The following is an 18,727-nucleotide window of genomic DNA, read 5'->3' on the forward strand; positions in this document are numbered from 1 at the left end:
ATATTGGTGATTTCTTCTAAAGATATTTTTTAAGACTTGTTTCACACTATACTTTTGAAAATGGTGCTGAAGAAAAGGAAAAAGGCAAAAAAATGTGCAGTAGGGAGAAAGTTACAGTAGTGTCATAATAGGATCAAAGCTGCTTCTCACCTTACGTGTTAATCTTCTCTTAATCTCTCGTTTTTCCTCCTGCTCCTCTTGCTCATTCCGGGCTGTAAAAGATTTACAAGGATCTCAGACTGTGGACTCATCAGGCATGCACAGTTTGCAACAAAATAAGCCTTTCCATCAGTATATTAATGTTTCAGGATCTCTCTGATGCACAGTATGTCCCTCAGGGCCTGGTGAATATCCTTGATCCATAGCTACTGCGCTGCTTCACACGCTTCATAAAACATCTACAGCTTCCTTCCTTTCCCTGTGTTGGCACCTCTTCATGTGTGTCACTTTCTAGAGGGGCTGGGCACCAAGCCAGCTCTTCAAAAAATGTTATCTCCCTGCCTACAGGCCTGGTGACCTCAGGGGGCTCAGCTACGATGTGGTTGGATTCTGCAAGGTCAGTGGTTGGGAAAGAAACACAGGCTTTTTTTTTTTTTTTCTATCCACAGAAGAATTTCTTGAAGCTACTCTTTGGAGATAATAGAAAAAACCTTTGGAATAGAGGTGCCAGGCAAATTGTGCAACTTCCCATGGCTTGAGTAGAGTTAAGGAGAGTGTGTCCTTCCATCATGAGCTTTCAAAGTATCACACTGGAGCATAAAAGCACATCCTAGGGCAATTAACTTCTAACATTAAGCCAAAGGATCATGTGCTCAAGTTCTTACCAGGGCATGCCTCAACTCTTCTCCCACAAGAGCACAATAACATCTGAGTACACTAACTCCTCTTCAATTTAGGAGCAGGCTGTCATGCATTGTCTTTGCGCTGAACTTCAGCAAAGTCACTAAGATCCCAGGTTTCCAGGTACTCAGCTTCTCGATCAGTTAGGATCTGTCTCCAGTGCTTTGCTGACGGCTGAAATGCTCCTTACTCCAACCATGCCAGTGCAAAACTGGTGAGAGCAAACAACTCATCAGCTTTACCAGTGATAACTCTGGGCCCCTGCTGGGATCCAGTTTTTGCTCAGATAGGACTAGCTCAGGCAGGAATAACTCCCTGCAGGGGAGATTATGGACCTCAAAGGCTAGCTGAGGATAGATGCCTTGATTTAAATTGTTAAACTTGGGACTGCACTCAAGGGGGAATCCCAGGTTCCCCTCTGCTGATCCTGCAGATGGAGCAGGCACCTCCTGCAGAGTAGCAGTAACAGTCCACCAGCCACAGCTTCTTCAGCTGTGGGAGCACAAGCCAGCACTCTCACTAGAAAACTGGGGCTTTCCCCACAAGAAATGAGACCTAAGACTTAGAAACCAACGAAGCCTCTGAGCAGGTGAGGAGGGAAACCAGATTTCTTGCTGCTCAGGACCATAGAGCTGACAGTGCTATCACAACTGCTCACTGACTTCAGCAGGACTGGGAAATCTCCACCAAAGTGGACAAAGAACCTGTCAATGTTATGATGTTTCACACTACACTTCTGATCTTAAATGCCATTTTACCAATAATACTGCTTATATTTTCAAAAGGAAGGAAACCAGTAGGGGAGTAAAAAGAACACAAGACAGCAGAGAGTCACAACTGTCTTTTAAAGCGATCACTGAAGGACTTACTCTGATAAATATAATTTTCCTCTTTCAGTGGTTTCTGTCCCTACTGTGCTGGATTCTCTTCTAGCAATTGATACTCTAGCAACTTTTTTCTTCCCTTTGTGGCATAAATTTGGAGGAGTTGGTCCTGCAAATGCCTGCTTTCAGACACAGCACTAAAGAGAATCCATACAGAGTCAGGGTAGAACTGCAAACAGCCAAGGAGTTATGCACAAAACTTAGTTATGGCTATTCATTTTTGTCCTTGGCATCTGATGTTCTTCACTCTCAGCCCAGCCACCCACCTTCAGAGACAGCCAGGCAGGCTTAAGACTTTGGCTAGGTAAAAGCTGGAAAACAGGAATACATTCTCCTTCAAAACTAGAAAGTGACTTTGTTTTAGCTATTTCTTTGAAATTAAGTCATGCCAATCTTGTGAAGCTACAGAACTGATGCTTTATTTTATCTCAGGTGTTCAGGAGATTCTCTGTTTCTCTAAACCTGTGTGTCAGGGTGAGTGGGTGGATGCAGGTGCAATTTTCATGTCCGATTTCTGTGCCAGTGTGAAATGTCCCCCGATACAGATTGAGGCATTCAACCATCATTTGTGAGGAATTTATGCAACCCTGAGTGTGCCAGGCTGACAACTGGACTACTTTTAGCCACCTGTGAAGCGGCACAAGGGTGGTGCATAACAGGGGACTGAGGCATCCTTCCTCACACACTTGGACAGCAATTATAACTGCAAAGTGTTCTTTAGTCTTCAAACGAACCCTGCAGGTCCAGACTCCTCCCACTACATGCCTTTGACCTAAATATGAGTCAGTAATATAACACTAAATATGGGTTATACTTCAGTGAAGGACCCTGCAAGCACCAGTTGTCTCTGCTCTGTTTCCTTGCTGTGGCTGCTGTGATCTCACTGCTGCTATCAGCAAGTAGCAGAACTTAGCAATGGATGCTTTGCTCTTGTAAAGATAACTCATAATTATTGCAGCAGCACAGAGCTAGGAAGTGTTCAATTCATGCATTGAGACTGAGTGTCCAACCACATTTTGCCTCAATTTTACCCATCAGCACGGGCAGTAATGCAGTTACACATGTAATAGGAACATCATGGTACCAGACATGACATTTTCATCAGAGAGATTTCAGCTTTAACTGCAGAGAAAATCCTGTTTAGTCTACTGGAGAGCTTGATAGGTTTTCTTTTTTTTGTGTGTGCATGTGTGTGTGCATGCACAAAACTGGGCTTTTGCAAATTGCTTGACCTGCTTATGCAGAGAATTTACAGTCTTTTTATTATCACTTCCTAAGTTTCTCTTTCCCTACACTCCATTATATTTATTATAATCCTCCTCAGGAATCTAGAGGAAGGACACAAAGTAATGAACAAACCAGAAAATATTTGTATTTACTTGTTTAAGGGTAGAGCATGTTTATGCTTTCTTTTTTTAATTATGTAACTATTTAAATTTTTTCTTTCCTGCTGTGGTTCACCAAAAGTCGGAATGCCTTGAAAATACCACATTACTCTTTCCTATTATAAGGAAGCTATTTGTCTACCAAGACACATATGTTTTGGGGCAGATCTGTGTTAAAGTGAGCTTCAAAAATTCCATTTAGGAAATACAATATGATTCTGGATTCAGGGCAATATTTTCAAACATCTGTGTCATTTAAGAGCCTTTATTCAATTACAAAAGAAACTGATGTCACGCAGGGGGTAATTCCTCTGAAATGTAAGCCATCTTTAGGGTGCTACGTGACTGCTGTGCTTGGCAACATGACCTCTAGGACTGTCTGCAAGGCACCCAGTGCTGGAGATTCTGCTCTCTGCTGACGCTGGCTCAAACACTGCTGCCACAGCAGGGGCCCAAGAGCCCACCTTCCCCCGTGCCAGGCAGTGTTTGCTGGTCACGCAGTGCCAGGTGGTGCCAGACATGTGTTTGTTCACAGGGCCCGGGATGACAACATGAGCTGCCAGAGAATTGGCCTCTGTCCCTCTGCGCCCGAGCCTGGCATCAGTCACGTTGCAGGTCCCCCCTTCTCCAGCTGTTCTGCTGTGCCCCTGTGAGACAATCACATCTGGATGTGCCAGCTCTTTCCCCAGGTTCTGCCCCTGATTTCCTCCAGCAGCCAGTCACCGGAGTTAGGAGTAGACAGTAGGAGCACAGCTATTAAGAAAGGGCTGGTCCCAAACAAATGGATTTTCTGGCAGCCTCAGGCTTGCCCATGCTGTTCTGCTGTCCAGTCTCTTCTCCTCTTTGCATTGACAGTGGTCCCTCTAGCTCTCTCTCTTTGTCTACCATGTGTAATAACATGAACAGATGGAAAGACCCTGCTGGGCGTTAACATTAGCACTAATTTGCTAAGAATTTGATTTTGAAGTATTCAATAAATGAATTCTGCTGATTTTCAAAGAATTAATCTTCTGCTACCACATTTTTATGATTCTATACAATGCAGTTATTTGAACAAGAGAAGAATTATGGACCTACCTAAGGAGATATTGTGTATGAGATACTGTTAAGGAATACCTTTTTCTGTAGTAATTTTTAAAAATTTTCCTGGAAAGATGCATTTACTAACTTAAAATGGGAAGAACTTGTTTCTTTTGTTTTCTGTTTCCAAAGTAACAATAACAACTAGATAAACAGCTTTTTTGTTTTTTTAATATTCAAGCCACTTGCATGCGAGTAAAGAGACTGTCATTTTCTTCCTGTTCATTCATGAGGTTATGAAAGTTGAACTCAGTCCAGCTTCCCTTGAAGTCAGTGGCATTGTATCTACTGACTTAACTTGGTTCAGGATTTCTAAATAGTATTTTGTCTCTTTATAATATCACATGCTGAGGATCTACCAGCAATTTTTTGGCTGATTTAAAGGAAGGGTTTCTGGGGAACATTTCAGGGAAATAACCCTGAGTCACATTGGATTCTTTTTTAAATTGAATAAAGACTCCAGCTAGTGTAGATTGCTGCAAAGATTTTTAGGAAAGCTAATCAAGCTATGCCCTAATGTCATGACTAACTTACAATGGGATGCTCATCTATGTAGGTGCAGCATAAAGGAGGCTTTTCAGGATGACTGACCCCCTGTTTGGAATGTCATTCAACATCTGGGTTTTTTCCTCCACAGCTTATTTACTCTTGTAAATTTACTGACTCCGATTTAAAAAAACTGTTTCTGCAGATGTAGATGTTATTACAGACTTCCACACTTATTTGCATTTATGATGCCCTTCATTTATTTAAATTATTATTAGTGATGCTTACACAGAATAATTGATGCTTACAAAAACCACCAAATGTACATGAAATCTAGCCCAAACTGTCTGGCTTCAGGTTAAATGTCAGCAGAATCAGGACTTACGTTTCAGTATGTTCCTCTGCTCCAATTCTTCAGCGGTTGGCCTCTGGCTCAGTCGTCTGCGAAAAAAGCCCAAGATCAGTTTTTGGACCATATCATATTCTCCTCAGTTCTCTGTTTTGAAGAGTTACTTTGGGGTGTGAAAGGCAGAACAGAAAGCACTGACACTGCTCCATTATGTACTTGGTATGCCCAGACCATGCGTGACACAGACCATGCTTTGCTTTCGCAGTTTCCAACCCATGAAAGACAAAATACGTTATGTCATCTTAGGCATGACTCTCCCATCCCTACCCCAGGCAGAGCTGCTGAAAGCTAAGCCACACAGATGTCTCCACTTAATTTCCTTCCTTCCATGCCTGCTTCCTGGCTTGCATGAGTATTTCTAGCTAGGATCCAGCTAACCCCCTTGCTGCCCTCTCGCCAGCCTCCTGACTGCACCCCATTTGTTCAAACAGCATTTGAACACACAGACACAGTCCACAGAAAAAGCAAAAGACTGTTTGACAGCACTGAGCGCAGAACAATAGCAGCCCTCCTCCTCCTCCTCCTCCTCCTCTTGTGGCTTTCATTAAATCCTATACTGAAGGATCAGTGTGACTTGCTAGTCAACCTGTACATAATAGGGTCACAAACACCATAATCTAATTACAAATGGGGACTCTGTACATAGGAATGATCTGAATATTCAGAATACAATGCAAGCACAAAAGGGTCTTTGCAAAACAAAGTAAAGCAAAGAGATGACATCAGAAGTCAGCACTGTTGGGCATCCTCATACTCTTATCCGAGTCAATGGGAGTTTTGTCAATGATACCAACGAGAGGACAGAATTCTGTCTCCTCCTCTGCCTTCAGACATGGTCATTCAGAGACATTTCCAACTTGAGGGCCCCAGTCTCTGCCAGCTGGACCAGTTTTCCTACGAGTTACTGGGCACTGATAGGAAATTATAAGAATGCTGCATGGCTTCATCTTCTGCAATGAATGTTACCCTGACCCAGAAATGGAGCTGGCTCTGCAAGGCTGGATGAGAGATGTCTGACAGTGGCTCCTCACCACACAGGGGCTAAGCTGCTGGTGCACACATCCCAAGCCTTCTCCAGAGCCAGGAGCTCATGTGTGTGCCAATTCAAGACCTCTGCCCCTCACACTGTGTGCAGAGCACAGGGCTGAATGAAGCACAGGCAGTGGGTAGGAGCCCACCTCCTACACCAGCTGTTTGAAGGCAGAAGATTTATAGGCACCTGATTTTACACAGTCTGAAGATTTCTACCAGCAGAGATGATATCAGCCATATGTCCTCTGGGGGCACTTTACACCACAAAAACAAAACAGCAGAACATGGCTTTGTTCCATTGTAGAATTTGAAGTCAGGAGCTCTGTCCCTTTCTCATCCAGACTGAACATTTATCTCATTAGAAAAGTGTTGAAAGGGACAGAAACTGATCCTTAATTCAGAAGTAAAGAATGTCTGCAAAGTACTTTAAGACAGAAAGTGCTATTCAAGTGCTTGCCATTGCCATCTTTAAGATACAGAAGCTGTTGCTAATGGGAGACTTCACCTTAGGACTGTGAAGCAGTTAAAACTACGTTTTTTCTAGCAGCACATGAGAACCAAAGAGAAAAAGTTGCCACTTTTATCCCCACCATGTGTGTCTGCAGGAATTGTGCTATAAATGTGCCATGATGCTTTACAGGAGGATGCACCAGAGGGATGTTCAGGATGAACTCCAGCCATCCAGCATGTGGATGGCTTCTACAGAAACAGACTCCATAGTAAAAAGAGAAAGAAGAAAATGCACCCCAAAAGGTGCTCCCCTTTCCAAAGAAACAGGGATTGAAGGACTCAGAAAGCTGTTCTGTCATGAACAGTTCACACTAGGACATTTCTAACAGAAGGCAGAAGTTTTATTTACCTACAGAGGTGATTTGCAACAAGGCTCAAGTCTACCACGTGATTAGTGAGGTACCTGCCACGAAGTAGATGCATTTAAACAAAACTTTTGCTTCACCAAGTCATTGCTTCCACACAAGAGAACAGAGATTTCATCTTAGAGCACCCTCTACTCCTGTGCTGCTCAGGACCTATAGATCATGGGATTCTTCCCCACACTGGTAGGGCCTCCTAGTGAAAGCCAGGCAAGGATACCCATGTTCCCCATCAAGAGTCAAATTAGGTTGTAGATCCCAGTATCCACCCTTTTCAGGCTGCAGAGTGCTCCTACCTAAATGGTGGTGCACAGCAGAAAAAGCCATGACACTTTGGATAGATTAATTCATGGGTTGTCAATCACTTCAGGGGTTTTATAATCCCAAGAATTTTTAATAATATGACCTAGGCAGTAGGAAAAGCAAAGGTATCTTTGTAGTGGAACAAAATCGTAATTAGTCCTTACAGTGCAAGCACTAAAGCAGAGCTGAAGGATAAAGAAGGTCATAAATAGAAGCTGTGGAGGTTCCTGGCCTCCACTACCAGTGTCTGTTTTCACCTCCATGAATTGCTGTTACACTCCCATTTCCATCATCCTGTGGGACTGGCTGAGCCTGCTCCTTCATTTTAAGTCCCTTCTTGATGAGCTCCTCAAACAAACCCAGCCCCTTCCACAGCCCTTCCCTTCCAAGCTCTCCCAATTATCTCTTTTCATGGTCTCTTGCTCATTTAATTTAATTTCTTCTCATGCTGTTACAGTGACTTCTGCCCCCAAACTGTCAGGGCTTTACAAACACCTCCACCAGCTCCACAGAACAGCATCATTTTCGTTCTTGTGTCTTGCCTCCTAATTTCTTGGTTTGCCAGATGTTGAGCAGCTGTTAACATCTCTGTTAGTCCTTGAAAATCTTGATACTAGTTATAGATACTGTAAATCAAGAAACACAAGCAGCTCTTGCTTTATTGCTATGGCTGCAGTGACACATCTTTTTCTTTCACACTAAATTTCAGTACACCATCACCAGCATGCAGCTCTGACCTTGCCAAACACCAGTGGTGATGGCTCCCCTCTTCTGCTTTCCTTCCTGTGCTGCCCAGAATAAAAAATTGTTAATGAAGCCCACCTAGCTTGCAGAGGTTGATTTCAGCGGTTTGACTGCTGGCTTGCTGCTGTGCCTTATTTCATTTAACATCACAGAGGCTGCATGAGGCGATCAGGAGGCCACAGGTCAGGAAAAGATGTCTCATTAGCAGCACAATCAGAATAAACGGGAGAAAATAGAGGTGAGGAAGGAACCTGGTGCCATGGCAAAGAATGGATCTGCTTGTGAAAACTGCAAGGATGGAGTGGGATGTGCGGTGCTGCTGTTGATCAGAAAGGTAACTCTGGCTGTTTCATCAAACTAAGTGAGTGCAGGTGTCTAACCAAGGAACAGTCAAGACAGGCCTTAACAAGTAACCACCTCTAGCAGCACTTTCTGTATTTGAAATCCCTTGTGTGAACATGCCTGACCTTCACTGTCCCATCTATACAGTTTTGGAATATGCTTCAGGCATTCAAGAGGACAGGAAAGTTTTTTGTAATTTGTGCTTTACAATGTATTGCTTGGTTTATACTTCATATGTTTTTGCAATATTGATTACAACAGTTTTGCAAATACACTGTGACAAAAGTTTTACTACAAAGGAAACCTTCCTAAGATTTATGGTGACATAAGGAAAGCCTTGCTACGATTTCACTGAAAAAGTAATATCCAAATGAGATTGTCAGTAAAAAAAATAAATGTTTGTTCACATTTACAAAGATAAACTTGACAGCAAAGCAATTTTCTGAATTAATTCCCTGCATGATCAAATGCATCACTCCTTCTGCTAGACAATAAGAAGCGTAGTTCTTCATAAGGACAGTGTATAGTGGGGCTTATTTTGTTAAATGTTTTTATTTTTTTGTTTGTTTGTTCTTTTGAATTTGCTCTGGGCTGGACTGGTCACATCATGGAGGATGAGTAGGAGTTTGGGGCCAGGAGGAACAATCATGCAAAATCAATTGCTGTAGATCTAAAATATTGGCTGGTGTGGGTGTAATCTCTTCAGGGAGCAACAGCAAAGAGCAGCAGCATTTGCACTGATGCTACTGTTTGGAGCCTGCCCAGCAAACTGAGAACTTGGAATGAAAGATTTCTGCTATGTGTGTCAGTGTTCTGCAGGAGCAATAAAAGGAAAAACATCTCCTTGGGCATGACAAAACACTTAAATGAAGTACACAGTGATGCTTACCCTTCTCTGCAGCGTGGCCATTCCCTGAGGGCTCTCAGGACAGTAGCCAACCAGCTGTGGGGCCTTAGCTCAGATTTTTGCAGCCCTTTTGTCTGGCAGCATCTTTGAAGCAAGATGCTCTTGGCTGCCTAGGCTGTCTCCTACCAGGAGTCATGGGTTTTCTCTCCTTGATCTCTTGTTTTGCTGTGGATGAGCTCCAAGAAAGAGCTGGTTAATGCCATCCAGCTTGTTGTTATGTGAATAGGATGATGTGGGATATGTGTTTTCTGTGTACCGGGAACTCATCTTTGCCTCTGTCCAGAGGACAGGAAAATTTAAGAGCCTAGTGTGGGGTCATACACAAATATAATGGCTGGATACAATATAGGGCTTGCTGGAAAATGATTCCCCATACACTTGCCAGGCTTATTAACTGTGAGTGTTTGCAGGCATGGAAGGCAGAACCTAGAAGCTCTCCAGAGCTTGAATGGTGACATCTGGTGTGTGTGACCCAAGAACAGGACTGGTGGGTGCAACAGTATGGTGAGGTGTCCAGAATATCCCCAAGGCATCTCTGAGCCAAGTCATGCTCACATAGCTGTTCCTTATGACTTGAGTCACTCTAATGTAAAATAACTTCTGAGCACAGTGGGGCACAACCTCTGGAGCAACTCCTGAATTTATTCTGTATGTGCAAATATCTTTAACCAGCTGCAACTGGGCTCATGCTACCCTAGATACTGCTCTAACAGAGCAGTAAATGTGAGCTGGGCACATGAGAAGCCAGCTGCTACAAAGAACTACTTGTCACACTGCTCTTTAGTTGACATAAATGAGTGTGATTGAAGCCAGTAGAACTCTGTTGATTAACATCACCAAAGTAATTCAACATGAGGAAAATTCAATGGGAGCAAAGAGTCTTAATTTACCTTGCCTTTCCTATTAATAATAATAATAATAATGCTGATAGCATAGCAGAGTTTATGAAGTAGAAGCTATCAGGGGCTCCTTGCACTCCCATACCATGTACAGAAAATTTAGAGAAAAACAGAGGAGATTAAAATCTTTGTTTGCTTCTACCAGTTAACTGTTAGCAGAGGGCAGGAATGAACTACCTCCTTCCCTTACCTCACTGCACAATGAGCAAAAAATCATTGTAAGCCTGGAGGTTTACTTTCTCTGAAGCGTCAGTCCAGATACTGCCAGCCAGACTGTAGAGTTTACAGAGAACTATCATTCTCCTAAACAGGATTTATCAAATGGGATTAAATACAGTTCTATCAATGAGTGAATAAATTGAAGGCATATTAAATGGAAAATCCCTACCCAAAGAAGCAAGTGTAACAGTTTCATACCAATGAAATTCTTGTACTCCACTAAGATGTTGGCTAATCTGCAGGATTACCACTTTCTTTAAACTCACTCACAGGTAAATGTGACAAGTCTCCTGGTATCAGTCATGATAATACGCTTTATAACTCCTTTTTCTGAGAAATTAGGGCAATAAAACCATAAGGAGTGTTTGCCACGATTCAGTTATCATGTAATGACTGCTCTCCACTTCCCTATTGATTTAGCATATTCAGCCCCAGCAAGATGGTGGTGCTGCTGCAGCTATAAAGAAGCCTGTGGCAATGCCTAGAGCAGACCAATGTGGGCAGACATGCCTGTTCATCCCTAGGAAAATGGGTGAAGCACCACTGTGACAGAGTTTAGCAGAGAACAAGTTAGACAATTTTGATAGGAGGTGTCTGCTTTTGGTGCAAATCTAAAAAACTGCTAAGTATCAGTTGAAGATAAAAGCATTTTCTGACAGTGCCTTACTGGCAAGGTACTACTTCTGCCTTTGTATCCCAGCGCATTCCCTGGACTGGACCATTTGATCCAGGACAGCTACAGCAGTCCCATATCCTGGAGGAGAGAGGCAATGCCTTTGCTCAGCATTAGTGCACTGCAAGAAATACAGAACAGTCTGGAAAGTGAGCCAACCAAATTACAGTTCCCGTAATACATCTGCAGTTGTGTTTCCAGCTGGGCTCTACAGGAAAATCAGATTTACAACTAAAATTATTCAGACTTTAATTCAGGCTCTAAGCAGTCATTTACTACCCCCCAAAATTATCCTTATCCCAGACTTGATTTTGTGTTGAGAAACAGCTTCAATATAGACTTCAAAGCTCTGATTAGTCTAGATTGCAGTGAGGATTTTTGGGAAAACTAATCAGCAAATTTTCTGCTTGCTCAAGCATCTGTGAATAGTGAAAAATATAACCAAGCTGGCCCTTTGTTTAAAACTCTTAAAACTGACCAATTTGTTTTCCCATTCTTTAGACCATGTGAATCTATTCTTGAGTCATGGTGCAAATGATGCAGTTTTTTCTGTTTCAGCTTACTGAGGGATTGAATTATTATGGTTTTGATTTATTCTTTGGGAAGTTATAAGCTTCCCAAGAAAGAACTGCCTGCCCAGAGTAGGTCTCCTGGGAAAAGAGAATCATATTCAAAATGTAGATTTTGACAATTCATTATGTTTGAGTAAGGTTAAAATCTTGTCCATCATATACAGAACAAATTTCTTTAAAATATCCAAATAAAGCAGAATTATCTTGGGCTATGATCTCAGTATTTTGTTAAAAGAAATAAAGCAATGACTAGATAGCCCTATAACTTTGACTAGAAACAGCTTGAATAATCAGTCATCAGTCTTCCATTAGACCAGTATCACAATGCAGACACCTGCATTTTCCCAAAGAATTACTTAATTTCTTTTCTGATGATAATGCCAAGCAGTGGTAGACACACAAATTCAGATTCTGGCCCCCTATTCAGTAATACTAACTGCAAAATGCCTACTGGTTTGTGGAACCTTGCAAGATCACACCTCACACCTCAAGCTCTAAAATGGAGACTCCTCAGTTTCATTATTGTGCTGTTCCATTAACATCAAAGCTCTCAGCCAAATGCCGGCTGTTCGCATAAAATATAATCATGTAAGTTTAAATGATTCAAAAAAAAGGCATGGCTGAATTAAGAGAGTTATACCACATGAGCTTTGCAGCATTACTTCTCAAATCTCTTATCCCTAGTCCCAAGAACAAAATATCCAACAACTGCAGTAGGAAACAAAGAATAATTGTTTTTAGAAGAGCGAATTTACTATGTAACTAATTCAAGAATGTATTTTTGGAACAATAAAAATGGGATATTTTTGAGTACCAGCAATCCAGAGGGAAAAATGTACTAAATGCTGGTTGAAAAATCTAAAGCATGCCAGAAAAAACAGATGGATGTTAGGATCCATTGTAACCGAAAAAAAAATGTTCTAAAATGTTAGTGATTGTCCTTCTGTTGTCGACACAGCATTGTGAGAAGACACTTGCTTCACCAAATGTAATAATATTGAATTAAAAGCTGATTTTACAAAGCTACAGAGATCATAATTCACAGTTCAAGGTCCATCTATGAATGACTTGAGTAAAATGGCACCACGAAAATCAATCTGAGCTGAACAGATATGCTTGCTGTCTGTAGGCATTATTAAATGGTTTGTTTAAAAATCTCTCTATAGTAGTGTTGTTTTGTCTCTGTGAACAAATATACTTACAGCAATGAGTCTTAAAATATACATTTCTGAAGTAAAGATCTAGAACCTGAACCTTAAGCCTTAAGGTTTATTTGTCTTACACCTCACAGCAAGTTGGTTTTTTTTCCTGGTTAAATACAACATTTTTTTCCTCCAAACACTAGTTTTTGAAAGCTTCTCCTACCAACTCCTGCACTTACTCAGTTTTGAGGTGCAACCTTCTATTTGGAAGATCTGTAGGAGACTAGATCATCATGATTATATTTGCAAAGGTGTCCCCAGTCTCCTGTTGCTAAACGGTTTCATGGACTATCCTATGGACCACCCTGCCAAACAACAGACCTGATGTGGGGACCCAGACCCCTTCAGCTCTCTGTCACGCAGCCAAGCCAGCTGTGACTGGAGCTGTGACACCAACCCTGGTGTTTTTAGCCACTTGGATTAAACAAATCTGGGGCATCTCTCTAGCCACAGGTGCTTGTCACCATAAAAGTTATACTCTTAAAAGCAGAGCCATCTCCAAGTAAGAGCCAGAAGTGCAGAACCCCCTTCTCTCTTGGCATTTCCCCCACCCCAGCTCCTGCTGCTCAGGGAAGCTTGGATGTTTGAACATATCTGATATAAGAATAAAGCAGTTATTCCTCTATGTATGTGGCATGGCCTTGGGGTGGGGACAAAAAGCAATGCTTTAGCTGGGAAGAAGTTCTGTGGGACCAGGGAAGAAAACATGGAGGGAGGCTGAGGAATGATAATAGAAGTACAGCCCCACTCCCCAAAGCTCCTCACCTTCTAAAGCCCCAGTGATCTTTCCTGGCAACACTCTCTGCTAAGCATCCTCTTCCGAGAAATCTGCTGCCACAAACTGAAATGCAACCTACCCTGAGAAGCAGAGAACCCTGAGAAGCAGAGAACCTACCCTGAGAAGCAGAGAAGGCTCTGAGGAAGGGTTGAGGGCTGAAGCACATAATGGAGGAACCATCTTCCCTGTATTTAGTTAGCTTGAAGATCAGACCCCCTGATGGGCCTCTGTGGACCACACTGACTGCACATTCATGACCTGTGCATTAGCAGGTATGTTGCACTTCTAGCACTGCCAATATGCAATTTGTTTAATGACGAAAGCAGCAGCGCCTTATCTTCTTATTCACATGTGCACTAACACACTGTAACCCTTGTAAAATATCAAGCCAGGGGCATTTAAAACATGTAAACAAATAAACCACCTTTGCTTGGCAGTCCAAGTAATCTGTGACCATCATGAAGGATCTCAATCCAAGACGTAAAATGCTGTTCATGTGAAGGAAGGAAATCTCAGTGGGGAGCTTTACCAGCTTGCTGATGTCAATCTCAACACATACACAGACAACTTGATAAGTCTCCTCTGTTACCACAGCAGTTACAGACCAGTCAAAGAACAGAGAGAGGAATTACCATAGAATGGTTTGGGTTGGAAAGAACCTTAATGATTGTCTAGCTCCAGTCCCCCTGCCATGGGCAGGAACACCTTCTACCAGACCAGGCTACTCAGAGCCCCATCCAACCTGGCCTTGAACATTTCCAGGAATGAGACAACCAGCTTCTCTGGGCAACCTGTTCCAGTGTCTCACTACCCTCATAGTAAAGAACTTCTTACTCATATTTAATCCAAACCCTCTGTCTTTCAGTGTACAGCCATTCCCCCTTGTCCTATCCCTACACGCCCTTGTAAAAAGTCCCTCTCCATCTCTCTTGCAGAATCCCCTTTAGGTACTGTAAGGCTGCCCTAAGGCTTCCCTGGAGCCTTCTCCAGGCTGAACGACCCCAGCTCTCTCAGCCTGTATCACATATACCTCCAGCCACATTAGTTTGTAACAGACCAATTCACCAGTGCCAGTATGAAGAAAGGCAAATGAACAATAGCGCAGAAATAAAATTGATCTCCAAACAGGCACTTTACACTGGTAATGATTAAAAAAAAAACCAACTTACACACTTTCTACTAAATGAATCAAAAGCTAAAATACTCAGTGACTTGGAACAGCCACTATCTAGGAACTCCAAATAAAAGCTTTTATAACAGAAGTTGGCAGTGTTAGCAATTTAAAACCACGATAATTCAGTTTCTGGTAGAAAAAACACATAGTAAATAGCATGGTGCCCATACATTGTCTTGTTACTGAAGTGGAAAATTCCTGGGAGTGAACAAATTTGAGAGCTTTAAGAGTAATTAACTATTTTGTGACAGAGGAATTTCAGATCCCCACATTGTGGGATTTCAGATCCCTAGACTACATGAAAGGTGGGTGACAAATAGCAGTAACTCTTTGCAAAGGGCTAAAGTGCCTAAAATTTTCACTTGAACACTTGAACATTAAGAATTAGGACTCACTGGAATGTGACAAACACTGTTTGTGACAAACACTAAAATTGCTGGAAAATTGTGTTCTAGAAGGTCAGAAACTATGTGCAAGGTGGGGTCAAACTTAGTGAGTAGTTTCAGCTGAAAAAGAAAACCCAACTCACTAGACATACTTTTCTTAAAAATACTAAAATTTAAAAAGCATTAAAAATGCACTGGACAATATTTAATTATGACCCAAAATGCTAGTTTTCAGTGTGTAATAAAAAATTAATGATGCCTGTACTTGCTATTTTTAGCCAATTTTCCCTACTCCAATTGTTAATTATTTTGTTGCCATTTGAGTACCAAATGCAAAAAAATCCCTTATTCAGCCACATCCAGTAGACACAACTCTCCTTCTAGTTATTGCTACAGTGATTCCAAGCACAAATCTACTGAGGTGGATTACAAGGAGAACTCTCCCCAGCACCTGCATTGCAAACTTCAGTGCAGGTGCCTTGGTCATTCCTCTCCATTTAATGGGATACCTGCCAGTTAGATCGAGTCTGTGTATGTTTTACAACATTGATTCTTTTGTATCTGCATTGCCAACTGCACATTAACTTCTCATCTTTCTAGAGAATGTCATATTTCACCACCCGATCCAGAGAGCTGCCCATTGTACAAATTCCCAGGTGGTATTTAACACCTTCACTGCCAGAGCCTACTTCTGCCTCTATGCATTAACAAAGGTCAGAAATAATTTTTAAAAAATTCTAGCATCTCACAGAACATCAAGGAAAACATGCTGCATTAGAGACAGAAAATAGCAAACATGTCCAGCTTCAAAAACAAAAACAGAAGAAATTATTTACCAGGTTAAAATTAAAAAATCCCATGCCTTAGGAAAGTGCATATTTGTTATTTTGAGAAGATATTAGATATGATTATTTCACATTTATATCATCACCTTTAGGTTCAAGTCTAGTGGCCTAAAAGCATGACAAAATATTTTTTATTCAGGAGAATTCTTGTCCCATCCTCCTTTTCTTCCCTTGAAGTTACTGAGATGCACATAACTACCTGGAGGTTAAATTTGGACCAAAAAGTGATAAGCTTTTTTCCTGTTGTTGCTTTGTACATATTTCCACAGCAAAACAAATGGAATGCTATAAAGAGGCTTATCGCATCAAATAGGGAATTACCAGCAGGAATCAATAATCTCCAAAGTAACAAAGATCCTATTTCCAGGCAAATACTCTTAACTTCAAAATAAACAACCCCCCCCTTGTGAAACAAAAGACTTCCAGAGAGACATTCAAACCCTCTGTGCTACGCTGAACAAGCTGCAGCCTTCCTCTTTGTCCCCTGCATAGTGTGACATCAGCTTTTTACATTTTATCCCTGAAGTTATGAGGGCTCAGTTCACCACCTACGGAAGTTTCTCCACTCTCAGTTTTCCCACTAATATCAGGTGGGAAATACTCTTGCCTGCACATTCCCCTGTTCCACCTGACACTTTATCAATGTGAAAACCTGCTTCATTACCACAGTCTAGCTGCTGGGGTGAGACCAGTGTTCTTTACATTATTTTTTCCCCTAACTAGAGGTGATGCTGAACTATGGAGGGAGAGGGAATGGCCAGTGACATCTTCCTTATAGGTAATGGGAGAGAAAACTATTCCTGGCCCTGTTGACCTAAAGAATCATTTCTCCTTTACACTTCAGACACTTCACTTCTTAAACCTCATTGGAAAGTGTTGTAGATATTTTCCCTGTTGCATTTCAAATGAGTGTACTATCAAAATCCACATTTTTTGTAATTGCTTGACCTCTAAAGAAAGACTGCCTTACATTGGTGAGTGTTTTTTGAGCTCTTACTGAAGAGTAATTCAGCTGGCATTCAGGCAGAAAGGCTGAAGAGAATTAATATTTAAAATACTTTGTGCTCAAGATGAGCAAAGTATGTTTGTTCATGGCTGCTGACATGCCACAGGAGAAGCCTGTATTTCTCTGCAGGGCACACTTAAATGCCAAGACTGAAATACCTCTGCCCTGGGCATTTGATGCCCTGGTTTTGTGGCATGCACTTGTTTTCTGCATATCTGTGATGGCAAGGACAAGGGGCTTGGAAAAACATAGCAAAGGAAATCATCACAGTCACTCTGACAAAAATCCTTTCTGAGTATATACTGATGATGCACAAAGTGTTCACAAAACTGGAAACTGCAGCTACTGCTATGAGAGGCTGCAGACTGGACTACAACGTGCTGACTAGGATGGCCTGGGCAAAGACACTCAGTGCCTGCTTCCCAGTTCTGCTCAACATTATTAGTTTAAAACATGTAATTTCTCATGCATCCACACTGAGCTGAAGTAAAAGAATACACCCCCTTAGCTCCTCCATCCAGCCCCAGTGGCCACAGCCACATGGACTTGTGTTTTTCTTTACAGGCATACTGAATTTACATCTGTGCTCTGTAGTTTATCAGGTGGTAAGCCTACTCTCATGACTGGAGATTATCTAATGCTAATAACAACTTTGCTCTGCTGTGACCAGCTAATGAACACCAGCTGCTGAGGAATGGGGGAGGGGAATGTCTCACAGCTACTACACTCTGTGAGCTTTTCAAACTCCACTGAGCAGTGTTTTTAGCAAAATGTGCATTAAATACACACTTCTACCCTATTTTCTTCTTTGGAGACATCAGAACACTGCTGTACAATGCACTGCTGGAGATCATTGCTGCTGTCTGGCAGCATTACTGCAGGCTGTCTGGGATGATTGTGAGAGGACCCAGCTCCCAGTTCCTCAAACTGAAAAGGAACAATAATTTGCTGACTGTTGTCTCTGGATTCACCCACAGATAGAATGTGTTGAAGGCAGATCTTAAGGTTCTGCTTCAGATAGCTAGAAAAAGAGCAAAGAGCTATACAAGGGTGCAGGGACACTGAAAATTCTGGGAAGGGAAGCTGGGACTCTGGTTGTTTTGGTTTTTTTTTGCTATGGCAGAGATGGACTGAGGGGATGGGGAAGTGCAGGGCTGAGAGAAATGTTTGTTGAGGGAAGCTGGGTGTCTGGAGTTGATTTCCATGCGAATGCAGCATGTCTGTGAAATGTTCTTGTTTAGAAACTGAGTCCTGATAATTTTTTCCACAGAGTAGAACATAAGGAGTTTGGTTCCAAGGGTTAATACCACACTGTCTTGGGACTGAAGTAAGCTAGAGACTCTCACAGTCACATGTCATAGAGAGGCATTTGTCAGAGCTTGTGACCTGACTAAATTGTCTGTACTGGCACAGACATTGTGCAATAACCCAAATCAGAAGAAATTAGTCAAGCATTGCATCAGAATAGCTTTATGAAACATATTCATAGAAACCTTAGACTGCAGAGGGTGAAGGGAATCAGGATTTTGGGAAGTCTGAGACAGAACTTGGCCAAAGGCATACAAAAAAAAAAAAAAAAAATCAACCATCAGCGTTGTACACTTCAAAGGCCAAAGATGTTGCTAATACACATTGACATTGTCGGTTCTTTTGATACCTTGAGCTATCACAAAATGGTGAGTTTGGCAG

General features: G+C 41.9%; 1 protein-coding gene across 9 annotated transcripts in view; it reads right to left on the minus strand.

Moving 5' to 3' along the window:
- PHACTR1 (phosphatase and actin regulator 1) overlaps positions 1–18,727 on the minus strand; it is a 304,744-nt gene that overhangs the window by 16,770 nt on the left and 269,247 nt on the right. For all 9 annotated transcript variants that reach the window (XM_085051888.1, XM_085051887.1, XM_085051892.1 and 6 more), the window contains 2 exons: positions 5,061–5,116; positions 151–212 (listed from right to left, as the gene is read on the minus strand). In XM_085051888.1, the coding sequence (XP_084908014.1) occupies positions 151–212; positions 5,061–5,116 (118 nt within the window). The remainder of the gene's footprint in view (positions 1–150; positions 213–5,060; positions 5,117–18,727) is intronic.

This window comes from Lichenostomus cassidix, chromosome 2 (genome assembly GCF_008360975.1).
Source record: "Lichenostomus cassidix isolate B80296 chromosome 2, HeHo_3.0, whole genome shotgun sequence".
Lineage (NCBI taxonomy): Eukaryota > Metazoa > Chordata > Aves > Passeriformes > Meliphagidae > Lichenostomus > Lichenostomus cassidix.